Source organism: Hemiscyllium ocellatum, chromosome 32, assembly GCF_020745735.1.
Source record: "Hemiscyllium ocellatum isolate sHemOce1 chromosome 32, sHemOce1.pat.X.cur, whole genome shotgun sequence".
Classification (NCBI taxonomy): domain Eukaryota; kingdom Metazoa; phylum Chordata; class Chondrichthyes; order Orectolobiformes; family Hemiscylliidae; genus Hemiscyllium; species Hemiscyllium ocellatum.
This window is the reverse complement of record NC_083432.1, coordinates 7,662,371-7,687,899: the sequence shown is the minus strand read 5'-3', so window position 1 is coordinate 7,687,899 and position 25,529 is coordinate 7,662,371. Positions and strand designations below refer to the sequence as shown.

The window sequence follows — 25,529 nt, the reverse complement described above, 5'->3', positions numbered from 1 at the left end:
GTGTTGACCAAGCTTAACATGGTTACAGTTAAGAGCCCTAACAAGAGGTGAGAAGGATAAAGCGTCCCCAAAAACAAAACTGGCGATGTTGATCATTGAGACATTAGGTGTGATATTATATGCATATTGTACTAACTGACAGCTTGAGGCTTGGTGTAGCTGTGAAACATTGCGATAATCTATATAACAGCCAGATTCCCTGTGATGCTAGCCTCCAGGGAAGTGAATATGTGAAAGCCCATGACAACTTTTTGTTTTGGTTTATGATAAACTTGGGAAGGTCCCCTGGCTAGTAGTGGGTTAGCATTTCACCATCTCCCTGCAAGGGAGAAGATGATATTTGCTAAATTAATGTCATGGGAATTAAATAATTCGCATTGTGTGCTTTGCCATTCTTTTAATTCGCCCAAGCTGATAAATCTCACTGTCCATGTCAGACAACAAAATATGAACTTGCATTTATCCACAGCTTTGTTAAGTCAGTCCTGAGGTGCTTTACAACAAAAGCAATTGGGAACAGAATGTGAATGAGAAAGCAAAATCGAGAGGGGTGAGCAAAAGAAAAGTTGACACTGATATTCATGTAAGCTTTTGATGATGATAGAGTGTAAAAATCTCAATAGTCGGGAAGTTATGAGAAGGAATTCAGAAGGCCAGACTATATCTGCATCTGTTGGTTTCCAGCTGCGTTTCACAAGACCCTATGCAAGGCCGTGGCTAGTTGTGATGTACATTAATAATTTAGATTTAAATGTAGGTGGCGTAATCAAGACATTAGTGAATGACATGAAAATTAGTAGGCTGATCAATAGTGAGGAGCATAGCTGTAAATGGCAAGAGGGTATCATCAATACACTGGTCAAGTGGGCAAGGTGGCAAATGGACTTAAACCTAGAAAAGTAATGAACAGAGGAGCATGACTGTACATAACCAAAGATCCCTGAAGGAAGGCAGGTAGATAAGATGGTTATGAAGGCAATAGGATACTTGCCTTTATTAGCCGGTGCATAAAAAAGAAAAAACAAGATGATTATGTTGGAACTGTACAAAAAGCTGGTTAGGCTGCAACTGGAGTACAGCATGTGCTTCTGGTCACCACACTGCATGAAGGATGGATTGCAGTTGAGATGGTGCAGAATACAGCCTGGTCTGGAGAATCCGAGCTAGGGGAGAGATTAGATAAACTGGGGTTGTCTTCCCTATCAGATTCCCTGTATTGACAGGGAATCTGATAGAGGTGTATCAGATTATGAGGGGCATGGACAAGGTGTATAGGAAGACATTTTTTTTCATTAGCAAAGGGGTCAACACCAAGGATTATGGATTTAAGGTAAGATATAGAAGGTAAGACAGCTGAGGAGAAAGATTTTCACCCAGTGGATGGTAGGAGTCTAGGACGCTGCCTGAAAAGGTGGCTGAGTCAGAAACTCTCATAACATTTAAGCTGTTCTTAGATATTCATCTATATTGCCATAGCCTCCAGGGCTATGGGCCAAGAATAGAAAAACAGGACTGATGTAGTCAGATCTTTGCTGAACAACATAGACACAGTTGCCTACTTCTGTGCTGCAAATGTCAATGTAATGAAGGCAGACATTTTGAAAGGAAATCACAATAGCTGGTGTCTCAGCTAAGGATGTTGGAGGGCATATGAAGTGTTTGAGCTCGGAAGAATGAAAAGTACCAGTGGGATAATGGGATAGCAGAGGGATCTGTGAATTTAGGCTCCCAAGACATTAAAAAAAACTCAAGCGAAAAAACCCGAAATGCTGTTAAACACAGGGTTGAGAGACAGGTATAGAACATAAAAGTAGGGATGTAAAAGGGAATCAACGCATTCAGTTGGAAAGGGTTCATAGTTTTGTACACCATAGTTTCCAACAGAGAGGACAAGACCTAGATTGTGTTGCTTGGCAGGCAGAAATACAAATATGAAAAAGACTTCAGAAATGAAGGTGGGGAGGGGTAGGGCTGGGGAATGTGTATTATTGGAATAACGAAGAGGAAAGAACTGTTTGATAGAGATATTAAAAATCATTAAGGGATGGGATACAGCTGTTCGAAAGTGTTTCCAACGTCAGCATTTCTATTTCATGCTTTGTAATCTGAGCTTTCAGTAATATTACCTGTGCACATATCCCATTCTATGAATATAAACCAAGGCCTTTAGCACCCCCTGCAGGATGTATGCAATTGTGGGCTCATTCAGACCATCTGTGAAATGGGTGTTCATCAGATCTTTAGCAGAACCTGGCAATTAAATGGAATAAATAATTAAAATTAGTAAATTCAGCTGTCTGAGACAGGGATGAAAATCTTTCATAACCCTTCATACCAAACTAGTGCCCTGATTCATTCAATATTCAGGATCCAATCATTTCAACGCTACACAATCACCCTCATTTATACCACATGGCTTGCCTTTTAGATTCAGTGAGAATGTTAAAGCTTTTTTCTGCCAAATTTCATTTAAAACATGCCTATCACATTAAAAAGAATTGAAAAATGCTAGCATGATATTCAAGGAATCAGGGCATACATAGCACAGGGCTAGATACAAAATAAAGTTCGCTCTACGCTGTCCGCATCAAACTCTTCCAAGGCAGGTGGAACATGGTATTAGGTACAGAGTAAAAGTATCCTCCACACTGTCCTCATCAAACACTCTGAGGAAAGGTACAACATGGGGTTAGGTAGAGAAAAGCTTCCTCTACATTCTCCAGACGAGCACAACACATTTAATTTCACTGTGAATGAAAGGCAGTTTTGTACTGTAAGTTCACATACATCAAGAACAGGATTGAAACTGCCTAACTAGGAGTCACATTTGTCACCAGGTTCAAGAATTTAGTGATCAATGCTCCAGTATCAAGGCCACTATTAGGTCCCATCCAATCAGTGTAACAGTCCTATACCTACAGTGTGGAAACAGGCCTTTCAGCCCAACAAGTCCATACTGACCCTCAGAGTATCCCACCCCCATTTCCCTCTAACTAAAGCACCTAACACTATGGACAATTTAGAGTAGTCAATTCACCTAACTTGCACATCTTTGGACTGTGGGAGGAAACCGGAGCACCCAGAGGAAACCCACGCAGACACGGGGAGAATGTGCAAACTCCACATAGACCGTTACCAAAGGCTGGAATCGAACTTGGATCCCTGGCGCTGTGAAGCAGCAGTGCTAACCACTGAGCCATCATGCTGCCCAGTCTTGTTTCTTACTCAAAATACTGTGCTGGAGCAACAGCAGTTAGTAACATGAAAAACTAGAACATTTTTCAAAGTTGTCTTTTGGAAGTGAGAAAAATAGCTACAGTATTAGATAGACCAAACTTACCATAGGCCATGAATGGAGTCACAACCCACATCTCATTGTTGGCTATGAATGTGGCTCTGTACGGTAGTATATTAGGGTGATGAAATAGCTTTGATACGTGGAGTTCACCCTAGTGAAGTAAACATATTGTTAGGTTACACATCAAAACCACGCATGCTTCAGCTGATAATAAGTTAACTGAGACAGATTATATACTAATCCTCCATTTCAAGGTGGATTGAATGTGGTTTCTTAATACAAACTTATTCAAATAATCTCTCAATTGGTGTCATGTACTTTGCATCAGACTCTTTGTATGAAGAGCCAAGAATAATCTAATGCAACATTCCACAGTGGGCTGTTCATATTTACTGTCTGCTACCCTGTTACATCTCAGTTAAAAATATTGATGTTTGAAGGCCTGACCAAATTCTTGAGCTTTACCACATTAGCAAATATTCTATTGTGTGTATCTGTGAAACTATAGTGGATGGATCTGTGGTGTTTCCAGCTGCCTGTCCTTAAACAAATCAAGATTGACTTTTCAATGCACGGTCACACTGATGCTTCACGTATGGTTAGAACCTATTTGCCATGTGGGGGTGCTCCCCGGGTGAGCATGTCTCTGCTCTGTATCAGAACAATCGGTGTTGGTGAAAAAACTCATTCTAATGCCATAAGTATTGTAACAGAATAAACAAAGAACTAGAAATGCTGAAGATCCGAAACAACCAAAAACAGAAATTTCTGGAGAAACTCAGTAGGCCTGGTAGTGTCTTTGGAGAGAAAACAGGTTTAAAATTTTGAGTCCAGGGACCTGTCTTCAGAATTAGACACAATCAATGTCACACTGACTATCAGATTCCCATCAAAGCTATCCATAAATTGTTTCTCTAACTACCCTCTGTTGGACGAGGGTGTCAAAGCCTGACAGACCCTCCAAGATTGAGGTCTGCTGTACAGAGTGAACAATCTTACATAGGTCACTGCTAAAATCCATGGCCTGTGAGAGAAATTAAAGCAATCAGTATTCTGGTTCCTCCTCCCACACAACCATCTGTGGCAATGAGGACTCAGATGTCCAACTCTATTGAAGAGCTAGACATGGTCACACTTGAAAAAATATTCATGAGATCATAGTCATAGTCATAGGGATGTACAGCACGGAAACAGACCCTCTGGTCCAACTCGTCCACACAGACCAGATACCCCAACCCAATCTAGTCCCACCTGCCAGCACCTGGCTCATATCCCTCCAAACCCTTCCTGTTCACATACCCATCCAAATGCCTTTTAAATGTTATAATTGTAACCAGTCTCCATCACTTCCTCTGGCAGCTCATTCCATACATGTACCACCCTCTGCGTGAAAAAGCTGTTCCTTAGGTCTCTTTTATATCTTTCTCCTCTGACCCTAAACCTATGCCCTCTAGTTCTGGACTCCCCCACTCCAGGGAAAATATTTTGTCTATTTATCCTATCCTCGCCTTCATGATTTCATAAACCTCTATAAGGCCACCCCTCAGCCTCCGACATCCAGGGAAAACAGCCCCAGCCTATTCAACTTCTCCCAATAGCTCAAATCCTCCAACACTGGCAACATCCTTGTAAGTCTTTTCTTAACCTTTTCAAGTTTCACATCTTTCCGAAAGGAAGGAGACCAGAATTGCACACAATATTTCAAAAGTGGCCTAACCAATGTCCTGTACTGCCGCAACATGACCGCCCAACTCCTGTACTCAATACTCTGACCAATAAAGGAAAGCATACCAAACGCCTCCTTCACTATCCTATCTACCTGCGACTCCACTTTCAAGGAGCTGTGAACCTGCACTCCAAGGTGTCTGTTCAGCAACAGTCCCAAGGACCTTACCATTAAGGTGTATAAGTCCTGCTAAGATTTGCCTTTTCAAAATGCAGCACCTCACATTTATCTAAATTAAACTCCAACTGCCACTTCTCAGCTCACTGGCCCATCTGATCAAGATCCCATTGTAAACAGAGGTAACCTTCTTTGCTGTCCACTATACTCCAATTTTGGTGTCATCTGAAAATTTACTAACTGTACCTCTTATGCTCACATCCAAATCATTTTTATAAATGAAGAAAAGTAGTGGATCCACCACCCAATCCTTGTGGCACTCCACTGGTCACGGGCCTCCAGTCTGAAAAACAACCCTCCACCCTCTGTCTTCTACCTTCCAGTCAGTTCTGTATCCAAATGGAGAGTTCTCCCTGTATTCAACTGGAAGTGACAATATTTCTGTTGAATAAAAGGAAGTACGGAGCTATGAGGGGGGAGCTGGCCAACGTTCAATGGTGCAATACCTTAGCAGGGATGACAGTGGAGGAACAATGGCGGATATTTCTGTATATAATGCAGAAGTTGCAGGATCAGTTCATTCCAAAAAGGAAGAAAGATCCTAGGAGGAGGCATGGGTGGCCGTGGCTGACGAGGGAAGTTAAGAAACATATAAAGTTAAAAGAGAAAAAGTATAACATCGCAAAGGTAAGTGGGAAAACGGAAGACTGGGAAGCTTTTAAAGAACAACAGAGGATTACGAAGAAGGAAATACGCAGAGAAAAAATGAGGTTAGATTAGATTACTTACAGTGTGGAAACAGGCCCAACAAGTCCACACCGACCCGCCAAAGCGCAACCCACCCATACCCCTACATTTACCCCTTGCCTAACATACGGGCAATTTAGCATGGCCAATTCACTTAACCTGCACATCTTTGGACTGTGGGAGGAAACCGGAGCATCCGGAGGAAACCCATGCAGACACAGGGAGAACGTGCAAACTCCACACAGTCGCCTGAGGCGGGAATTGAACCCGGGTCTCTGGTGCTGTAAGGCAGCAGTGCTAACCACTGTGCCACCGTGCCGCCCACTATGAAGGTATGAAGGTAAACTGGCCAAAAATATAAAGGAGGATAGTAAAAGCTTTTTCAGGTATGTGAAAGGCAAAAAAATGGTTAAGACTAAAATTGGGCCCTTGAAAACAGAAACAGGGGAATATATTACGGGCAACAAAGAAATGGCAGAAGAATTGAATTGGTACTTCAGATCTGTGTTCACTGGGGAAGACACAAGCAATCTCCTTGAGGTAACAGTGGCTGAAGGATCTGACCTTAAGGAAATTTATATTTGCCAGGAATTGCTGTTGGAGAGACTGTTAGGTCTGAAAGTTGATAAGTCCCCGGGGCCTGATGGTCTACATCCCAGGGTACTGAAGGAGGTGGCTTGAGAAATCTTGGATGCGTTGGTGATTATTTTCCAGAGTTCGATAGATTCGGGATCAGTTCCTGCAGATTGGAGGGTGACTAATGTTGTACCACGTTTTAAGAAAGGTGGGAGAGAGAAAACAAGAAATTATAGACCAGTTAGTCTGACCTCAGTGGTGGGAAAGATGCTGGAGTCTATTATAAAGGATGAAATTATGACACATCTGGATAGTAGTAACAGGATAGGTCAGAGTCAGCATGGATTTATGAAGGGGAAATCATGCTTGACTAATCTTCTGGAATCTTTTGAGGATGTAACTCTGAAGATGGAGAAGGGAGATCCAGCAGATGTAGTGTACCTGGACTTTCAGAAAGCTTTTGATAAAGTCCCACATAGGAGGTTAGTCAGCAAAATTAGGGCACATGGTATTGGGGGCAAAGTACTAACTTGGATTGAAAGTTGGTTGGCTGATAGGAAACAAAGACTAGTGATAAATGGCTCTATTTCGGAATGGCAGGCAGTGACCAGTGGAGTACCGCTGGGATCAGTACTGGGACTGCAGCTTTTTATAATATATGTTAATGATATAGAAGATGGTATTAGCAATAGCATTTGCAAATTTGCTGATGATACTAAAGCTGGGTGGCAGGGTGAAATATGAAGAAAATGTTAGGAGATTACAGGGTGACCTGGACAGGTTAGGTGAGTGGTCAGATGCATGGCAGATACAGTTTAATGTGGATAAATGTATGGTTATCCACCTTGGTGGTAAGAACAGCACGGTGGCACAGTGGTTAGCACTGCTGCCTCACAGCGCCAGAGACCTGGGTTCAACTCCCACCTCAGGCGACTGACTGTGTGGAGTTTGCACATTCTCCCCGTGTCTGCGTGGGTTTCCTCCGGGTGCTCCGGTTTCCTCCCACAGTCCAAAGATGTGCGGGTCAGGTGAATTGGCCATGCTAAAATTGCCCGTAGTGTTAGGTAAGGGGTAGATGTAGGGGTATGGGTGGGTTGCGCATCGGCGGGTCGGTGTGGACTTGTTGGGCCGAAGGGCCTGTTTCCACACTGTAAGTAATCTAAAAAAAAAACAGGAAGGCAGATTACTACCTAAATGGAATCAATTTAGGTAAAGGGGCAGTACAGAGAGATCTGGGTGTTCTTGTACACCGGTCAATGAAGGTAAGCATGCAGGTACAGCAGGTAGTGAAGGTGGCTAATAGCATGCTGGCCTTCATAACAAGAGGGGTTGAGTATAGAAACAAAGAGGTTCTTCTGCAGCTGTTCAGGGCCCTGGTGAGACCACACCTGGAGTACTGTGTGCAGTTCTGGTCTCCAAATTTGAGGAAAGGCATTCTGGCTATTGAGGGAGTGCAGAGTAGGTTCACGAGGTCAATTCCTGGAATGGTGGGACTACCTTACGCTGAAAGACTGGAGCAACTGGGCTTGTATACCCAAGTTTAGAAGACTGAGGGGGGATCTGATTGAGACATATATGATTATTAAAGGATTGGACACTCTGGAGGCAGGAAACATGTTTCCAATGATGGGTGAGGGCCGAACAGAGGACACAGCTTAAAAATACGGGGTAAACCATATAGGACAGAGATGAAGAGAAACTTCTTCACCCAGAGAGTGGTGGCTGGGTGGAATGCTCTGCCCCAGAGGGCAGTGGAGGCCCAGACTCTGGATTCATTTAAGAAAGAGTTGGATAGAGCTCTCAAGGATTGTGGAATCAAGGGTTATGGGGAGAAGGCAGGAACAGGATACTGATTAAGGATGATCAGCCATGATCATATTGAATGGTGGTGCAGGCTCGAACGGCAGAATAGCCTACTCCTGCACCAATTGTCTATTGATCTAATATTGCTAACCAGTCTCCCATGGGGAACCTTGTCGTATGCCTTACTGTAGTCCATATTTTGGAGATGCCGGTGTTGGACTGGGGTGTACAAAGTTAAAAATCACACAGCACCAGGTTATAGTCCAACAGGTTTAATTGGAAGCACACTAGCTTTCGGAGCGACGCTCCTTCATCACGTGATTGCGGAGCGTCGCTCCGAAAGCTAGTGCTTTCAATTAAACCTATTGGACTATAACCTGGTGTTGTGTGATTTTTAACTTTGTACACCCCAGTCCAACACACCGGCATCTCCAAATCAGGACTAGTATCGACACCACTAACCGCCGGCTTAAAGTGGAGAGGATCTCCAAGAAGATTGCACATATCGACACAGACAAGACAATCACCTGATGAAGGAGCTTTGCTCCGAAAGCTAGTGTGCTTCCAATTAAACCTGTTGGACTATAACCTGGTGTTGTGTGATTTTTAACCAAGTCCATATAGGTTACCTTTACTGCTCTGCCCTCATCAATCCTCTTTGTTACTTCTTAAAAAAAAACCTCTATCAAAACAAAAGCGGAGACCGGAAATGCCCTAGTATTAAGGAGGCAGATTTAAAAAGTAATAATTCGATTGACTCCAAGAGCTTCTCACCACATCTTATGTTTGCAATACAACTTTCAATTCTGGTCTCCCTGCTATGAAACTTGAAAGAGTTCATAAAAGATGTGCGAGGATGTTGTCAGGGTTTGAGCTATTGGGAGAGGCTGAATAGGCTGGGGCTATTTTCCGTGGAATGTTGGAGACTGAGGGGTGACCTTACAGAAGTTTATAAAATCACGATGGACACGAGAGAGAATAATCAAGGTCTTTTCCTCAGGGTCGTGGAGTCTAAAACTAGAAGGCATGCATTTAAGGTGAGAGGGGAAAGATTTAAAAGGTGGAGGCTGGTACAATTAGAACATTTAAAACATATCTGGACGGGAACTTGAATAGGAAAGGTTTAGAGGGATATGGGCCAGAATTAATTTAGGCGAATGGCTAGCATGAATGAGTTGGGCCAAAGGGTGTGCTTCTGTGCTGTACATCTTCATTATTCTATGACTCTATAAATGCAAAATAAAAGCCTTACACTATTCAGCAAATAAAGACCCAAATGAGATTCAAAATAATTTTAACCAAGTCAGTCAACTCATTTTTCCATCGACATATTTTTCACAAGCAGCGGACCATTTGGATTGGTCTGTTACTGTTCAGTTATATAACATCCATAAATAAATGAATGCCTTACAGATGGGTTCATGACCTGTGTTCAACATTTTGCTTTCTATCATTATATTTTGTACATCAACTTTTCACATCATTTGTTCCTGAACCACATTCAAAATGGAAATGCACGTACAAAAACTAAAAGGGAGGGAATGGAACAGCTGGGTCATTTAGAGACCAAAAACTAAGATTTACGCAGGCAGGTACAGAACATGGTTGGGGTACTAAACGAAATTAGAAATTAATACACTGCATCTGTTTTTAACCATGAGGAAAATCTTACCTATGGAGAAAGAGGAGGAAATTTAGTTGTTAGAACAGTTTACAATTGTTAAGGAGGTGGTATCAGATAGTGCCATTATTGAAAGTTGACAAGGCATCGAAATTGGACGACATGCATTCAAGGGTACTGAAGGAAATGAGAATGGAAATTGCAGAAGCAAGTTTGCTATCTTCCTTTGAAGTGTGAGTCTGAGGTTTAGAAATTTGCTAACATTACACACCTTTGTTCAAAAAACAACTAACGGCAAATCAATTTAACTTCAGTGGTGGGTGAATTTTTACAAACAATGAGACAAAATCAATAGCCACACGGACAAATGTGTATTAATTGAGGAAAGCCAGCATGGCATGGCCAAGAGGAATCATTTCTAACGGTGGCTCAGTGGTTAGCACTGCTGCCTCACAGCACCAGGGACCCAGTTTCATCCGGGTGCTCCAGTTTCTTCCCACAATCCAAAAGATGAGCAGGCCAGGTGAATTGGCCATGCTAAATTGCCCATAGTGTTAGGTGCATTTGTCAGGGGTAAATATAGGGTGGAAGAATGGGTCTGGGTCGGTTGCTCTTAAGAGCGTCCAAAGGGCCTGTTTCCATACTGTAGAGTATCTAATCTAATGGAATTCTTTCAAATAGTAATAGTGAAGGTTGATTATGGCTATGCTGGTGATGTGGTGTACATGTACTGTCAAGTATTTGATACAATGCAATTCAGACTTGTGAGCAAGTAAGGGCTTATGGAATAAAGGCACAATATCAATGTGAAGGCAAAATTGACTGAACGATAGGAAACAAAGTAATGACGAATGGACAGAGTTGATGTTGTCAAGATGTTTCCATTGGCAGGAGAGACAGGGATGCAAGGGTAGAGTAATGCTTTCGAGTAAAGGGAAAACCATTTAGAACGGAGATAAAGAGAAACTTCTTCAGCAGTGAATCTATGGAATTCATTGCCACAGAAGGTTGTGGAGGCCAGGTCATTGAGTGCATTTAAGACTGAGATAGATAGGCTCTTGGGCGGCAAGGGGATCAAGGGGAGAAAGTGCAATCAGGACAGTGCAAAACATCAATAAACACATGTTGGAGGAGGAATTTCTATAATGGAGAAAGACTGGTGAAACTGGGATTGCTCTTTTTGGAGACCATTGAGATGAGATCTGTTTGAAGTTTTTATCTTCTTAAAAGGGGCAGCATGTTGGCTCAGTGGTTAGCACTGCTACCTCACAGGTCCAGGGACCTGGGTTCGATCCCAGCCTTGGGTGACTGTTCATGTGGAGTTTGCATATTCTCCCATGTCTGTGTGGGTTTCCTCCAGGTGCTCCAGTTTCCTCCCACAACCCAAAGATAGGAAGGTTAGGTGAATCAGCCATGCTAAATTGCCCATAGTGGTCAGGGATGTATAGGTTAGATGCATTAGTCAGGGGCATTAATAGGGGAGGGGAATGGGTCTGAGTGGGACACTCTTCAGAGGGTCGGTGTGGACCTGTTGGGCTGAAGGGCCTGATTCCACAATGTTGGGGTTCTAGGATTGTATGAAGTTTTGAAAATCATAAAGGGTATCCACTGAGTAAACAGGGAGAAAATATTCCCACTCATGAAAAGGATTGAGAATAAAAAGACACAAATTAAAGAAAAGTTATTACCAAACCATGCAAAAGTGATACAGAGAATGCATTTTCATGCAGCGAGTAGTTACGGTCACTCTCTCATGAGAAAGCAGTTCTATGGTCTGTTAACAGTACAACGACTTTAGTTAGGATCAGGAATACAATGGAGGCAGGTTGAATCTACGGCCATTCAAAAGTGAATTGGATGGCTATTTGAAACGTAACAAGAGACAGGATTTATGACTACTTGGAAACCATAGATTGATTAGAGATAGTCAGCATGACTTTAAGAGGGGCAGGTCATGCCTCAAAAACCTTTCTGAATTCTTTGAGGATGTGACAAATCATGTTGAAGAAGGTAAAGCAGAGGATGTGATGTATATGGATTTCAGCAAGGGATTTGATAAGGTTCCCCATGGTAGGCTCATTCAGAAAGAAGGGAGGATGTATGGGATACAGGGGAATCTGACTGTCTGGATACAAAATTGGCTGACCCATAGAAGACAGAGGTTGATAAAAGATGGAAAGTATTCAGCCTGGAGCTTGGTGACCAGTGGTGTTCCACAGAGATCTGTTCTGGGACCTCTGCTGTTTGAGATTTTTATAAATGACTTGGATGAGGAAGTGGACAGGTGGGCTTGTAAGTTTGCCGATGACACAAAGGTTGATGGAGTGGTGGATGGTGTGCAGAGCTGTTGTAGGTTGCAACAGGACATTGACTGGATGCAGAAGTGGACTGATAAGTGGCAGGTGGCGTTCAACTTGAAAACATGTGAAGTCATTCACTTTGGAATGTCAAATTTGAATGCAGAATACCGGGTTAAAGGCAGCATTCTTGGCAGTGTGGAGGAACAGAGGGATCTTGGGGGTCCATGTGCATAGATTCCTCAAAGTTGACACCCAAGTTAATAGGGTTGTTAAGGTGTATGGTGTGTTGGCTTTCATGAGCAAAGGGATTGAAGTTAAGAGCTGCGAGTTTATGCTGCAGCTCTAAAGAACACAAGTTAGACCACACTTGGAATATTGCGTTCAGTTCTGGTCACCTCATTATAGGAAGGATGTGGAAGCTTTACAGAGGCTGCTGAGGAGATTCACCTGGATGCTGCCTGGACTGGAGGGCATGGCTTATGAAGAAAGATTGAGGGAGCTTGGGTTTTTCTCATTGGAGGGAAGGAGGATGAGAGGCAACTTGATAGAGGGGTGCAAGATGAGGCATAGATAGGGTGGATAGCTAGAGATCTTTTCCCATGGCAGAAATGTCTATCACAAGGGGGCATAATTTTAAGGTAATTGGAGGAAGGTTTAGGGGAGATGTCAGAGGTATGTCCTTTACTCAGAGTGTGGTGGGTCTGTGGAATGCACTGCCAGTGATAATAGAGTCATAAAGGACATTTAAGCGACTCTTGGTTAGGCACGTGGAAGCTAGTACAATGAAGGGGAAGTAGGTTAGCCTGACCTTAGATTAAGATAAAAGACCGACACAGCATCGAGGGCCTGAGATCCTGTACGTTGCTATATTGTTCCATGTTCTATAATATGCAGGGTTACAGGGAGAAGATAGAAGATGGACATGAAGTGAGATGCTCCCATGCTGCAAGAATTCTGTGTTAATCTAGATACAAGATTGCAAAGGCCTATTTACGAACTATCATAATTCCCCAAAATGTTTTTTGCAATTTATTTTCAATGCTGTTTCTTTTCTTCAGTAATTAAATGTTATGCTCAAAATAAGGCTGCAATTAAAATTTTTAAAAATTGAAAAATAACATTATTTCACAGAACATTCTTTGTTTGCTCACTGTTTTGTTTCTTTTAATACCATCACAAAGGCTTTAGCTGAAAGTGTTATCATCGCTGGAAGCTACATACTTTGCCCAGATCTATGTCAAGAGGAAAAGTTAGGTTGCACTCTGAGCATGTGCAGCGCATCTAATTCCTCAACATTCATTAGCCCATTTGGTCAGTTATTAAGTTGTAGCATTTTCTATTTAGAGGTTTTCAAAACTTTAGGGAAAAAAAAAATCGGAAGGACAAATTTAAAGATATTTGCTTTGATGAATTTTCTAAGAGTGATTTTAAACAGCATTACTCTAAAATGGGGTTGAATTTTCCAGCATCATTCTGATCTAACTCTTGAATTAAATCTGTCCTGATCCATTTGAGTGCTTAACACTATTAATCTGAAGATCTGCTTGTTATTTTTCATCTGTAATCCCATGGGAGTTTGAACAACTATCATTGGGAGATGTAAATCTACCTCCAGAGGCATCTAGACATGGAAGATGGGGAGATATGGCTACAATTACTGGAAAGGTCGAGAAACAGACATGAAGAATTTCTGTTATTTTGTCATTTATTATTTGTGTTGTAAGCCAGCATTGTCAAAATGGTAACATTTAAGGAACAGACTTCCCAGGGTTTGATATACTTGACCATTCAAAATTTTACTTACGTTCAATTCTGCCTTGCAATGGGATTTAGATAGGTCACTCAGGACAGGACAGGAGTTACTAAAGAGGATAAGTAATAGGGCTTGAACACTATGTGTATGCATGTGTGAGGGAAAGCATGTGAAAAAGACATGTTGACTCCATGTTAAGGTGCTGCTAGCTATGCAGAACAAAACACTTAAATTGATCTTTAGCAGGGATGTCCTTCAGCAGTTGAGTAGCTTGTGTGGTGAGGGTTCAGCGAGTCTCTGAAGTGGTGACTGGCGTAAGAAAACCCCTGCACAATTAACATTAGGAAGCTGAACTGACTGGGCCTTGTGTATTTGGGGCTCAGGGAAGTCCTAAAGCACTAGAGTGTCTCTGAGGGGACTCAAGGATGTCCCAGGAGCTGTGCAAAATGTAACAACATTTGCTTTTGGTCCCTGAGGAAGATTAGACCATAGGAAAATCCAGGACAGTACTTTTTGGTAAAGCTTGCTGTTTCTGAACAACTATAGCCTGTCAACAAGTGTTGAAGTGCAGTTCCAAGAATCCATGGGATTGCAGTCACAGAAAAGGAAGTCCGATCATCAAAATAGGAGCATCTGGAAGGCAGTCCACGATGGAGTGGTTTTTGGAGGAGTTTCAAGGCCAGAACATCAAACGTTAAAAACTGCAATCCCTTATGATGTTTTCCCTCACCACTGAGTGGGTTGGTTTGAGGGGTGTGGGAGGGAGGCGCGGGTGATGGTTTTGCTATCCTCAGGATGTGTTCAATCACATTTTCTATTTGATATGTTCTGTGGGGTGCTCAACCACCATTTGTTTGTGAACCATATTTGTCTTTTCAATTTAGGATGTTAGAAAGAAAATAAGTCATACGTATCTTTGCAGTCAAACCCTACTTTGCTGAATATAACCTAAATGAATTGTTTTGAATACCAAATGAGTTAGAATCCAAAAGCAACATAATTGGCCATATTGGCACTCTTATGACCAGCAGGAGGGTGCAACTAGAAAGGAATCAGTACATCCCTCCAATCTTGCTCATAATTCAGAATGAGGAGTTACCTGATGAGGAGCAGTGCTCTGAAAGCTAGTACTTCTAAGGAGGGATATGGGCCGGGTGCTGGCAGGTGGGACTAGATTGGGTTGGCATAACTGGTCGGCGTAGACAGGTTGGACCGAAGGGTCTGTTTCCATGCTGTACATCTCTATGACTCTTTTTAAAAAAAACCTGTTGGACTGTAACCTGGTGCTGTGGGATTTTAAATATAATTCAGAAGACACTGATTCTTCTTCCTTTTATTTCCTAAATCTAAAAATGACACTAGCTTTTTTTTTAAATGAACTGAAAATTTCAAATCTTGATGCACTGTCTGGGTACGTTGTGAAATTGAATTATGGCTTTTGATAGGAAATTGCATAATTATCTGAAGAGAAGCATTTCAAAGTTATGGAGAAAGGACATGGGATTAGGACTGGCTGAGTTCATTTTAAGGACAACCAACTCAATGGGCCAAATAGCCTCTATGCCCTATAACTTCCATCATTCTAAGTACCAAATGCTGTCAGATCCCTTAAATCATTCTTTCCCCAGAAATACACTTCAATTGAATATTGATCCCATTCACATTCTCCAGCTTATATACACACCTAGGTATCTTTGTATCTAAGATGTGCCACAAGTGGTGACTTGTAACCTTTTCACTGTACTTGCGTGAGTACATGTGACACTAAATCTAATTCAAATTCACATCATAGCTCTTAGCACTGTTTGAAAAGTTGCTACTAATTTTAAAGTGAAAGGCAGGATATTTATAAGGAAACTCTTTTCACTCAGGATGGTGTAGGCAGTCGGGGAGGGTAGTTGAAGTGGGTAACATTAGAACAAGTACTTGGACAAACATTGGAAGTGTCACAATATTCAAGACCACTGGCCCAATGCTGGAAGGTGGGACGAATGTGGATTCGGTGCAGCTTTAGTGGCACAGACTGCACTGATTACTCTTAGCATCTTCAATTGACCTTGCAACTAATGGGATTTGAATCCTTTATCACAGAGTATAATTTCTGTGGGTCAATTGTCAAGTCCCTTTTCATAATCTCAAATCTTCAATTCAATCTTCACAAAGTCACCTTTCTTCCAAAACAAGCCTTAGTCATCACTTTAAAATTTAAAACCCTGATACAGAGATACACCTTGTGTATTCATCCTCCACTCCCTAACCGGAGCATGGATTTAAATATTTAACATATTGCAAAGAACAAAGAAGAATATAGCACAGGAACAGGCCCTTCGGCCCTCCAAGCCAGCGCTGACACATTTTGCCCTTCCATACTAAAACGGTCTTCCCTTACAGGATCCGTATCTCTCTATCCCCTTCTTATTCATGTATTCATCCAGGTACTTCTTGAATGTTGCTATTATGTTTGCTTCCGCCACCTCCTCTGGCAGCACGTTCCAGACACTCACCACCCTTTGTGTGAAAAGCGTGTCTCAAATGTTTCCCTTCTCATCTTGAACCTGTATCCCCTAGTAACTGAATCCTCCACCCTGGGAAAAAGCCTCATACTTTTCACTCCATCCACAGTCTTATAAACTGCTATCAGGTCACCTTTTAACCTCTTGTGTTCTGGTGGGGGAAAAAACCTAGTCTATGTGACCTTTCTTCTTAGCTAAAACTCCCATACCAGGCAACATCCTGGTAAACCTTTTCTGTACCCTCCGCAAACATCCACGTCCTAATGGTAGTGTGGTGACTAGAACTGTACATATTATTCCAAGTGTAACCTAACTGAAGTTCTACAAAGCTGCAGCACAATTTGTCTATCCTTGTACTTAATGCCCTTCCAATGAAGGAAAGCATGGCATATGCCTTTTTTACAACCTTACCTTCCTGCACTGCCACCATCAGTGATCTGTGGACTTGCACACCCAGAACCCTCTGCATATCAATACCTCCAAGGGTTTTGCCATTCACTGTAAAATTTCCACCTTTACTTGACCTTCCAATATGCATCACTTCATATTTATCCAGATTAAACTCCATCTGATCTATATCTTACTGTACCCTCTGATAACCCTCCTCACTATCCCCAACACCAATGTTTGTATTGTTTGTAAACTTAATTAGACCAGCTACATTTTCCTCCAAATCATTTGTGTAGGTCACAAACAGTAGAGGGTCACAACCCTCCATTCCGAAAAGCATCTTTCGACCATTACCCTCTGTCTCCTGTGACTAAGCCAGTTCTGTATCCATCTTGCCCGTTCACACCTACCTCGTGACTTCATCTTATGTACTTCACGAATATACTCAGGCTTTTCATACAAGCCATCTAGCAATATAGAGGAACCTCGATTATCTGAATATCGGATTATCCAGCAAGATCGCAAGGACCCGGATGCCCAGCTGGTATCCGGTATTCGATTAACGTACTGGATAACTATGCTGCCAGCACGTGTCCTTTGGATAATTGGAGGTTCCTCGGTAGTTAAATTATCTGCCCCAGAACAAAGCACCTAACCTATGAATCAGACAGTAAATTTAACTCCAGGACAGCCGTGTTAGATATATTCTAATCAACCTGTTATGGCATACCTGTGGACCACATGTGACTTGAACCCAGAGGCAGGGACACTACCAATGCACCACAAGAGTAAATCTGATCATTTAATCTTCATTCCTTGAGATCACTACTTTTCATTCAGAATACCAAAATATTACAAACCTTATGTTATCAATCACATGAACTAGAACCAAGATGGAATCTTTGAACATTATTTTAACTGGCTTCAAATACTTACCTGGAACTCTCATTTAAAACACTACTTCGGGCTCTTTCAAATCCAAAAATATAAGGAAGACCATTTCCTTCACTGACTCCCAAAATTAACTAATATAAAGCCTTACCTGTAATAAAGCAAACATCTCATTGGTGCAGTTGTCCAAATTAATTCTTCGAACAGCCACCTGCTCACCAGTCCGCTTGTACCTCCCCAAGGTCACAGTCATAATGTCATTAAATCCTTTACCTGTGCAAGAGACACAACCATTTCACTCTGGAACCAAAAAGCAAAACCACTAGAACATCAGCTCAATAGTCTGCCAATTTCAACACTGCGTTTCATTCATTTTGCATTCACTTGCATAAAGATGTTATGGCTTTACACTTCTTTAGTAGATTGTCAATAGGCTGATAGCACTTCAACTGAGGTCTCCAATTTTCTTTTTTATTGTTCTGTATTTGTTGCTTGAAGTCAAGTTAAGAGTTCTCTCACCGAATGAGTCAAGAAGATTCATTCAGGATTTGAATGAATAATCATTCCAGTACAATGATGAAATGCTGCACTGCTAAAGTTATAGATAGAATATAATTCCTATAGTGTGGAAATAGGCCATTCAGCCCAACTAGTCCACAGCGATCCTCCGAAGAGAATCCCACCCAGACCCATCCCCTACCCAATCTCTGTACCTGCATTTCCTATGGCTAATGCATCTAACCTACACGTCCATGAACACTATGGGTCACGTTGCATCACTAATCTACTCAAACGTGCACATTTTTGGACTGTGGGAGGAATCTGGAGCACCAAGTGGAAACCCATGCAGACACGGGGAGAACGTGCAAAATCCACACAAGCAGTCGCCCGAAGTTGGAACTGAACCTGGGTCCCTGGCGCTGGGAGGCAGTGATGCTAACCAGTGAGCCACTGCTGCAACCCTCAAACTATGATAATTAAAATATGGCTTTATCTACATGTTCCAGCCAATCTTAACAACTGTATGTCACTATTTGAGGAGGAAGCAGCTTTTATAGAGTCCAAACCAAGATTCCTTCTTCAAATATGGAAATTTTGTTAATTTATCTTTGACCCAAAATTGGTAAAAAGAGAACTTGCTGCAGACAAAATAGCTACCAAAAAAATGCCTCTAACTCACCTCAAAGTAATTCACTCTACATGATATGCACAGAGGCACTGCGCAACAACACCATCAAGCACTTAAAAAGATTAAATGTTTTTTATTCCTTGAAAACTGTTCCTGCTGGCAGCACAATTTATTTTGTGGACCATTTATTATTTTTGTTTGTATTTGAGTCTCTGCCACAATTATGTTGGTCAGATTATTGATTTTACTGGTCCATTTTGGAAATTTATTCTTGGGTCCTTTCTCGGTATTTTACTTCATTTAGTTTGCTATTGCAACTGGGTTTAGCTTCCCAGTTGCTCTTTGTTTCTTGCATGTGTGTTGCAGAAACTGGTTCTCAGTTGTTGTGCATTTCTTAGCCCATTAGCTGTGCCTATGAGATTGGGTATGACATGTTTTTCTTAAAATCATATTTCGTTGGGCATAGCCTTTTACCACCCAGAAATCAAAGGGGGATCTGCTCACATCTATTGAAAGTACATTTCCCTATTTGAGTGAGCACCCAATTGCTGTGACTCCACACTCTAAACTATAACATGGGAAAAGTTCACAGTGGGCTTACTGACATGAAATTGCCAAGTGGGTCAGGACATTATCAACTTTAAGGACAGCTGTCACACTTGCATGTCTAAAAATAATCAGTTCATTCACTGAAACATTGAGGAGCTTCAGATATTTATCACAATGACCAAGCTTTCCTACTTTCCAAGAGTCTCTCATGTTACCTGCAGTACTTCCAGAAACTCCTGTTCTTTCACCCTCTCAGGCACCCTGGTTTCTTGATGAAGGCATAGGACCCTTACAGTTGCTGAATCATTCAATTTTTTATTAGCAGTGCCTTGTTGATTGTGTGGTGATTAATTTGATTCTCTAGAGTTGGCTCTTCTTCTTCAAGTAGTCTCAGAATGGGAGCAATACTCATGTAGCTGCATGGGAAATGGAGGTACAGGTCTTTACAGTGACTGAGAATTCCAGAATCAAACTCCTCAGCTGAGACATTTGTAGTCTTTGTGAATGAAAAGGCTCACTAAAGACCACTACCTTCACTTAGGAATTTTGTCAAATTAATTATTTCAGTTTTAATGTGGAGACAAATTCCTGACTAGTTTAATCAACACTGTCACAAGCTTGATCATCTCAGGCTTAAGTTAGTTTTTCCAGAATCCAATCAATAAGTCCCAGAATAATTCCACAAAAGTTTACCAAACTAATTCCTGGGATAACAGGCTTGATTTAAGAGGGGAGATTGGGTCAAATGGACGGTATTCACTAGAGTTAAGAAGAATGAGGGGTTCTCATTGCAAATAAAATTCTGTCATGGCTGGACAGACTGGATGCAAGGACATGTTTCTCCTGGCTAAGGGGTCCAGAACATGGACTCATCATTCAGACAGTGATGAACCTAAGAAATTTTCCAACACAGAAGGCTGTAGAAGCCAAGTCACTGAATACACACAAGAAAGATATGGGTAGAAGGGAAGTGGGGAGATGAGCAGAGCATTAGTCACTAGGGACGCCATAGTTAGGGGGTCAGAGGAGGCTCTGTGGGAACGAGAGAGACTCTTGGTTGGTGTGTTGCCTCCCAGGTGCAGGGTTCATGATGTCTTGGATTGGGTTTTCAGATCCTAGAGAGGGAGGGGGAGCAGCCCCAAGTCATAGTCCACATAGGCAGTAACAACATAAGTAGGAAAAGGGATGGGGATTTAAGGCAGAAATTTAGGGAGCTAGGGTATAAGTTTAGTGCAAGAACAAACAGAGTTGTCATCTATGGTTCATTACCTGTGCCACATGCTAGCGAGGTGAGGAATAGGGAGAGAGAGAAGTTGAACATGTGGCTACTGGGATGGTGCAGGGGAGGATGGGTATCAGATACCTGGATAATTGGGGCTCATTCTGGGCTAGGTGAGACCTCTACAAACAAGGTAGTCTACACCTGAACTAGAAAGGTACCAATATCCTGAGGAGGAAATTTGCTAATGCTCTTTGGGAGGGTTTAAACTAACTCAGCACGGGGATGGGATCCTAAATGATAGTTCTAGTGTCCAGGAGGTTGAGAATAGTGAGGTCAGAAATGAGGTTCCAAGGTCGCAAGAGTTCACCAGTAAGCAGGAAGGTGGCTTGAAGTGTGTCTACTTCAATGCCAGGAGCATCTGGATGAACTTGAAGCATGGGTTGGTACCTGGGACTTCAATGTTGTGGCCAATTTGGAGACATGGATAGGGCAGGAACAGGAAAGGTTGTTATAGTTTCCAAGATTTAGATGTTTCAGTAAATACAGAGAAGATGGTAAAAAAGGGGGAGGTGTGGCATTGTTAGTCAAGGACAGAATTACAGTAGCAGAAAAGACTTTCGAGGACTTGTCTACTGCGGTAGTATAGGCTGAGGTTAGAAACAGGAAAGGAGAAGTCACCCCGTTCGGAGTTTTCGATAGGCCTCCAAAGAGTTCCAGAGATGTACAGGAAACAATAATTCTGGATGGGAGTGAGTGTAACAGGGTAATTGTTATGGGGGACTTTAACTTTCCAAATATTGATTGGGAATACAACAGCTCGAGTACTTTGGATGGGTCAGTTTTTGTGCAACGTATACAGGATAGTTTCAAGGCCAACAAGGGGTGATGCCATATTGGATTTGGTACTGCGTAATGAAGCTGGCCAGGTGTTAGATTTGGAGGTAGGTGAGCACTTTGGTGATATGACCACAATTCGGTTATATTTAATTTAGTGATGGAAAGGGTAGGTATATACCGCAGGGCAAGAGTTATAGCTGGGGGAAAGGCAATTATGATGCAATTAGGCAAGATTTAGGATGCATAGGCTGCGGAAGAAAACTGCAGGGAATGGGCACAATTGAAATATGGAACTTATTCAGGGAACATCTACTGTGTGTCCTTGATAAGTATGTACCTGTCAGATAGAGAGGAAGTAGCTGAGCAACGGAGCCATACCTTACTGAAGAAGTTAAATCTCTTGTCAAGACAAAGAAGGCGGCTTATAGGATGTGAAGGCTCAGTTCGGGCCCTTGAGAGTTACAAGTTAGCCAGGAAAGACCTAAACAGGGAGCTAAGAAGATCCAGGAGGGGACATGAGAAGTCTTTGGCAGATAGGATCAAGGAAAATCCTAAAGCTTTCTACAGGTTTATCAGGAATAAAAGAATAACTAGGGAAAGATTAGGGCCAATCAAGGACAGTAGTGGGAAGCTGTGCTTGGAGTCCGAGGAGATAGAGAAGCACAATATCAACATTTTTTCCAATCAGAATTCACACTGGAGAAAGACAATGTCGTCGAGGAGAATACTTTGATACAAGCTACTACACTAGACAGAATTGAGGTTCACAAGGAGGAGATGTTAGCAACTCTGCAAAGCATGAAAATAGATAAGTCTCCTGGGCCAGATGGGATTTATCCTTAGGTTCTCTGGGAAGCCAAGGAGGAGATTATTGAGCCTTTGGCTTTGATCATTATGCTGTCATTGTCGACAGGAATAGTGCCAGAAGATTGGAAGAGAACAAATGTTGTCCCCTCGTTTAAGATGGGGAGGAGACAACCCTAGTAATTATAGACCAATGAGCGTTACTTCGGCTGTGGGTAAAGTGTTGGAAAGGGTTATAGGCAATAGGATTTATGATCATCTAGACAGGAATAAGTTGAATAAGGATAGTCAATATGGTTTTGTGCAGGGTAGGTTGTGCCTCACAAACCTGATTGAGTTCTTTGAGATGGTGACCAAATAGATAGATAAGGGTAAAGCGGTTGATGTGGTATATATGGATTTCATTAGACGATTGCACAAAATACAGAAGCATGGGACTGAGGGTGAGTTAGCAGTTTGGATCAGAAATTGGCAAGCTGAAAGACAGAGGGTGGTGGTTGATGGGAAATGTTGGATTCTGAATTTCAGTTACTAGTAATGTATCACAAGGATCTGTTTTGGGGCCACTGCTGTTTGTCATTTTCATAAATGACCTGGATGAGAGCATGGAAGGATGGATTAGTAAATGTGCGGATGGCATGAAGGCCGGTGGAGTTGTGGATGTGCTGAAGGATGTTGTAGGTTACAGAGGGACACATGAGCTACAGAGCTGGGCTGAGAGGTGGCAAATGGAGTTTAATGTGAAAAATTGTGAGGTGATTCACTTTGGAAGGAGTAACAGGAATACAGAGTACTGGGCTAATGGTAAAATTCTTGGTAGTGTAGATGAGCAGAGGGGTCTCAGTGTCCATGTACATAGATCCCTGAAAGTTGCCAGCCAGGTTGATAGAGTTGTTAAGATGGCATACCGTGTGTTAGCTTTTATTGGTAGAGGGATTGAGTTTCAGAGCCACGAGGTCATGCTGCAGCTGTATAAATACTCCAAGTGCAACCGCACCAGAGTTTGTATACAGTTTTTGTTAGTGACAAGAAGTTTGAGAGGTTCCTTAATTAAGACATCAGATAACCAGAGGGTTGGGTAGGGTGGACAGTGAGAGCCTTTTTCCTCAGATGATGATGGCTAGCACAAGGGAATATAGCTTTAAATTGAGGTATGATAGATATAGGACAAATATCAGAGGTAGGCTCTTTACTGATATGGAATGTAAGTTTGCAAATGACGCTAAGATTGATGGAGTAGCAGATAGTTAGGGGGACTATTAGAGAATGCAGAAGAATATAGATAGATCGGAGAAATGGCAGATGGAGTTCAATCTGGGCAAACATAAGGTGATGCATTTTGGAAGATCCAATTCAAGAGAGAACTATACAGTAAATGGAAAAGCCCTAGGAAAAACTGATGCACAGAGAGATCTGGGTGTTCAGGTTCATTGTACCCTGAAGGTGACAATGCAGGTCCATACTGTGGTCAAAAAGGCATATGGCATGTTTTGGCTCGGTCCCATTTGGAATATTATGTATAGTTCTGGATGTGGGTGCTTTAGAGAGGGTGCAGAGGTGGTTCACCAGAATGTTGACTAGTATGAAGGGTGCTAGCTACGAAGATAGATTGATTAGATTAGGATTATTTTCAATCGAAAGACAGAGGGGCAACCTGATTGAGGTCTACAAGATAATGACAGGTTTAGATAGGGTGGATTGCAAGAAGCTTTTGCCCCCAAAGTGGAAGACTCAGTTTAGGGGTCACGAGTTCAAGGTGAGAGGGAGATATGTTTGAAAGCTTCTTTAGGCAGAGGGTAGTGGGTGCCTGGAATGCATTGCCAGTGGAGCTGGTAGAGGCAGGCACGACAGCGTCATTTAAGATGCATCTAGACAGATACGTGAATGAGCAGGGAGTGGAGGGATACAGATTCTTAGAAAATAGGCGACAGATTTAGATACAGGATCTGGATCAGCGCAGGCTTGGAGGGTTGAAGGGCCTGTTCCTGTGCTGTAATTTTCTTTGGTCTTTTTTATTCAATAGCCGGATCAGAAATAGATTATATTAACATATGCAAATACTGTATGCAGCTGGAAACTCATTTTAGAGTTAAGCATCAACGGTTGTGTACAGACGGACTCATCCTGAGATAATTTCCAAGCAGAAGATTGGAAACATGGCTCAGGAATAAACTTATGACTGGATTCAAAGAGAAGGGAGAAAATGTTCGCTTAGCCAATTCTCAGTGACAGACAAGCAGTCTATTAGTTTAGAGACAGCTGCAGATGTTAACAGAACTGGTGGTGATGAGATAGACCTTATTAGTGACTACGTGTACATACTATGGCTATAATTTAGGACTCCCTTACAAACAGTCCATTGTATCAAACACATAACATTTTGCAAAGGCTTCAAGTACTAACAAAGACCATGTTCAGTCTTTGTCTTTCACCTTTCCATATGAACTACATTGGCTGTTGGAATAGGGACACCATAATTCACTCACATTAATCAGATGGACAGGAAATGTCATGCTTATCTTCTTATCTTGGTGTAGAATTAAGTCTATTGCCTAGTGTTCAAGCAATTCTGTTCATGGTCATTATGTTTTGTACCATTGTGCCCGGTTTCTAAATTAGCAATGTAAATACAGTGCTTCATTAATTCAGATGTCTCAGTCACTTTATCAGCGCGATTATCCGTAGGGGGGAGGAGGGGGGTGAGAAAGGGACAATTGTGCTTTCCAATTTTCAAGCCCATTTTTGGATCAATGGGGTCCACTTCATTCTTGCCTCGACCAGTTTCAATGCGCTGGATGGTACATACATTCTTAATTGTCTATAATTGACATGTTATGGACAAGCTTCAGTTAGAATATTGATCTGGCTGGAAGAATGCACCAAGAAGCTTTAAATGCTTGGAGACCACAAACCTAAGCCTCTCATATTGAGCCCTTGTATGCTGACAGTAAATAAGTCAAAGCCAATCACGTTACTTGGCTGGAGTGAAAATTAAGACAGAACACATGACCTGCAAACAAAAATAAAGGGAAGTTTTACAAATGCATACAAACACATGTGGGTACACACAATTATTACCTATTGCTGTCAGCAGCTCATAGGAATTACTGTCTGCTGGAAAGTGGTTCACTGTTTCCCAGCTCTGGGGAGATGTAATATTTTCTGATGGGTGTTCATCTGGCTGAAGGAGAAGAGAAACAGAACATGGATATTGTAGCAGATAATGAATCGACATTTTCAGTGTGATCAATAA

At 42.0% G+C, this 25,529-nt stretch overlaps 1 protein-coding gene across 6 annotated transcripts in view; it reads right to left on the bottom strand.

Annotated features, from left to right (window-relative positions):
- Window positions 1–25,529, bottom strand: part of strada (STE20 related adaptor alpha) — a 126,819-nt gene that overhangs the window by 32,637 nt on the left and 68,653 nt on the right. For all 6 annotated transcript variants that reach the window (XM_060848568.1, XM_060848570.1, XM_060848567.1 and 3 more), the window contains 4 exons: window positions 25,355–25,457; window positions 17,887–18,008; window positions 3,341–3,449; window positions 2,127–2,250 (listed from right to left, as the gene is read on the bottom strand). In XM_060848568.1, coding sequence (XP_060704551.1) covers window positions 2,127–2,250; window positions 3,341–3,449; window positions 17,887–18,008; window positions 25,355–25,457 — 458 coding nt within the window. The remainder of the gene's footprint in view (window positions 1–2,126; window positions 2,251–3,340; window positions 3,450–17,886; window positions 18,009–25,354; window positions 25,458–25,529) is intronic.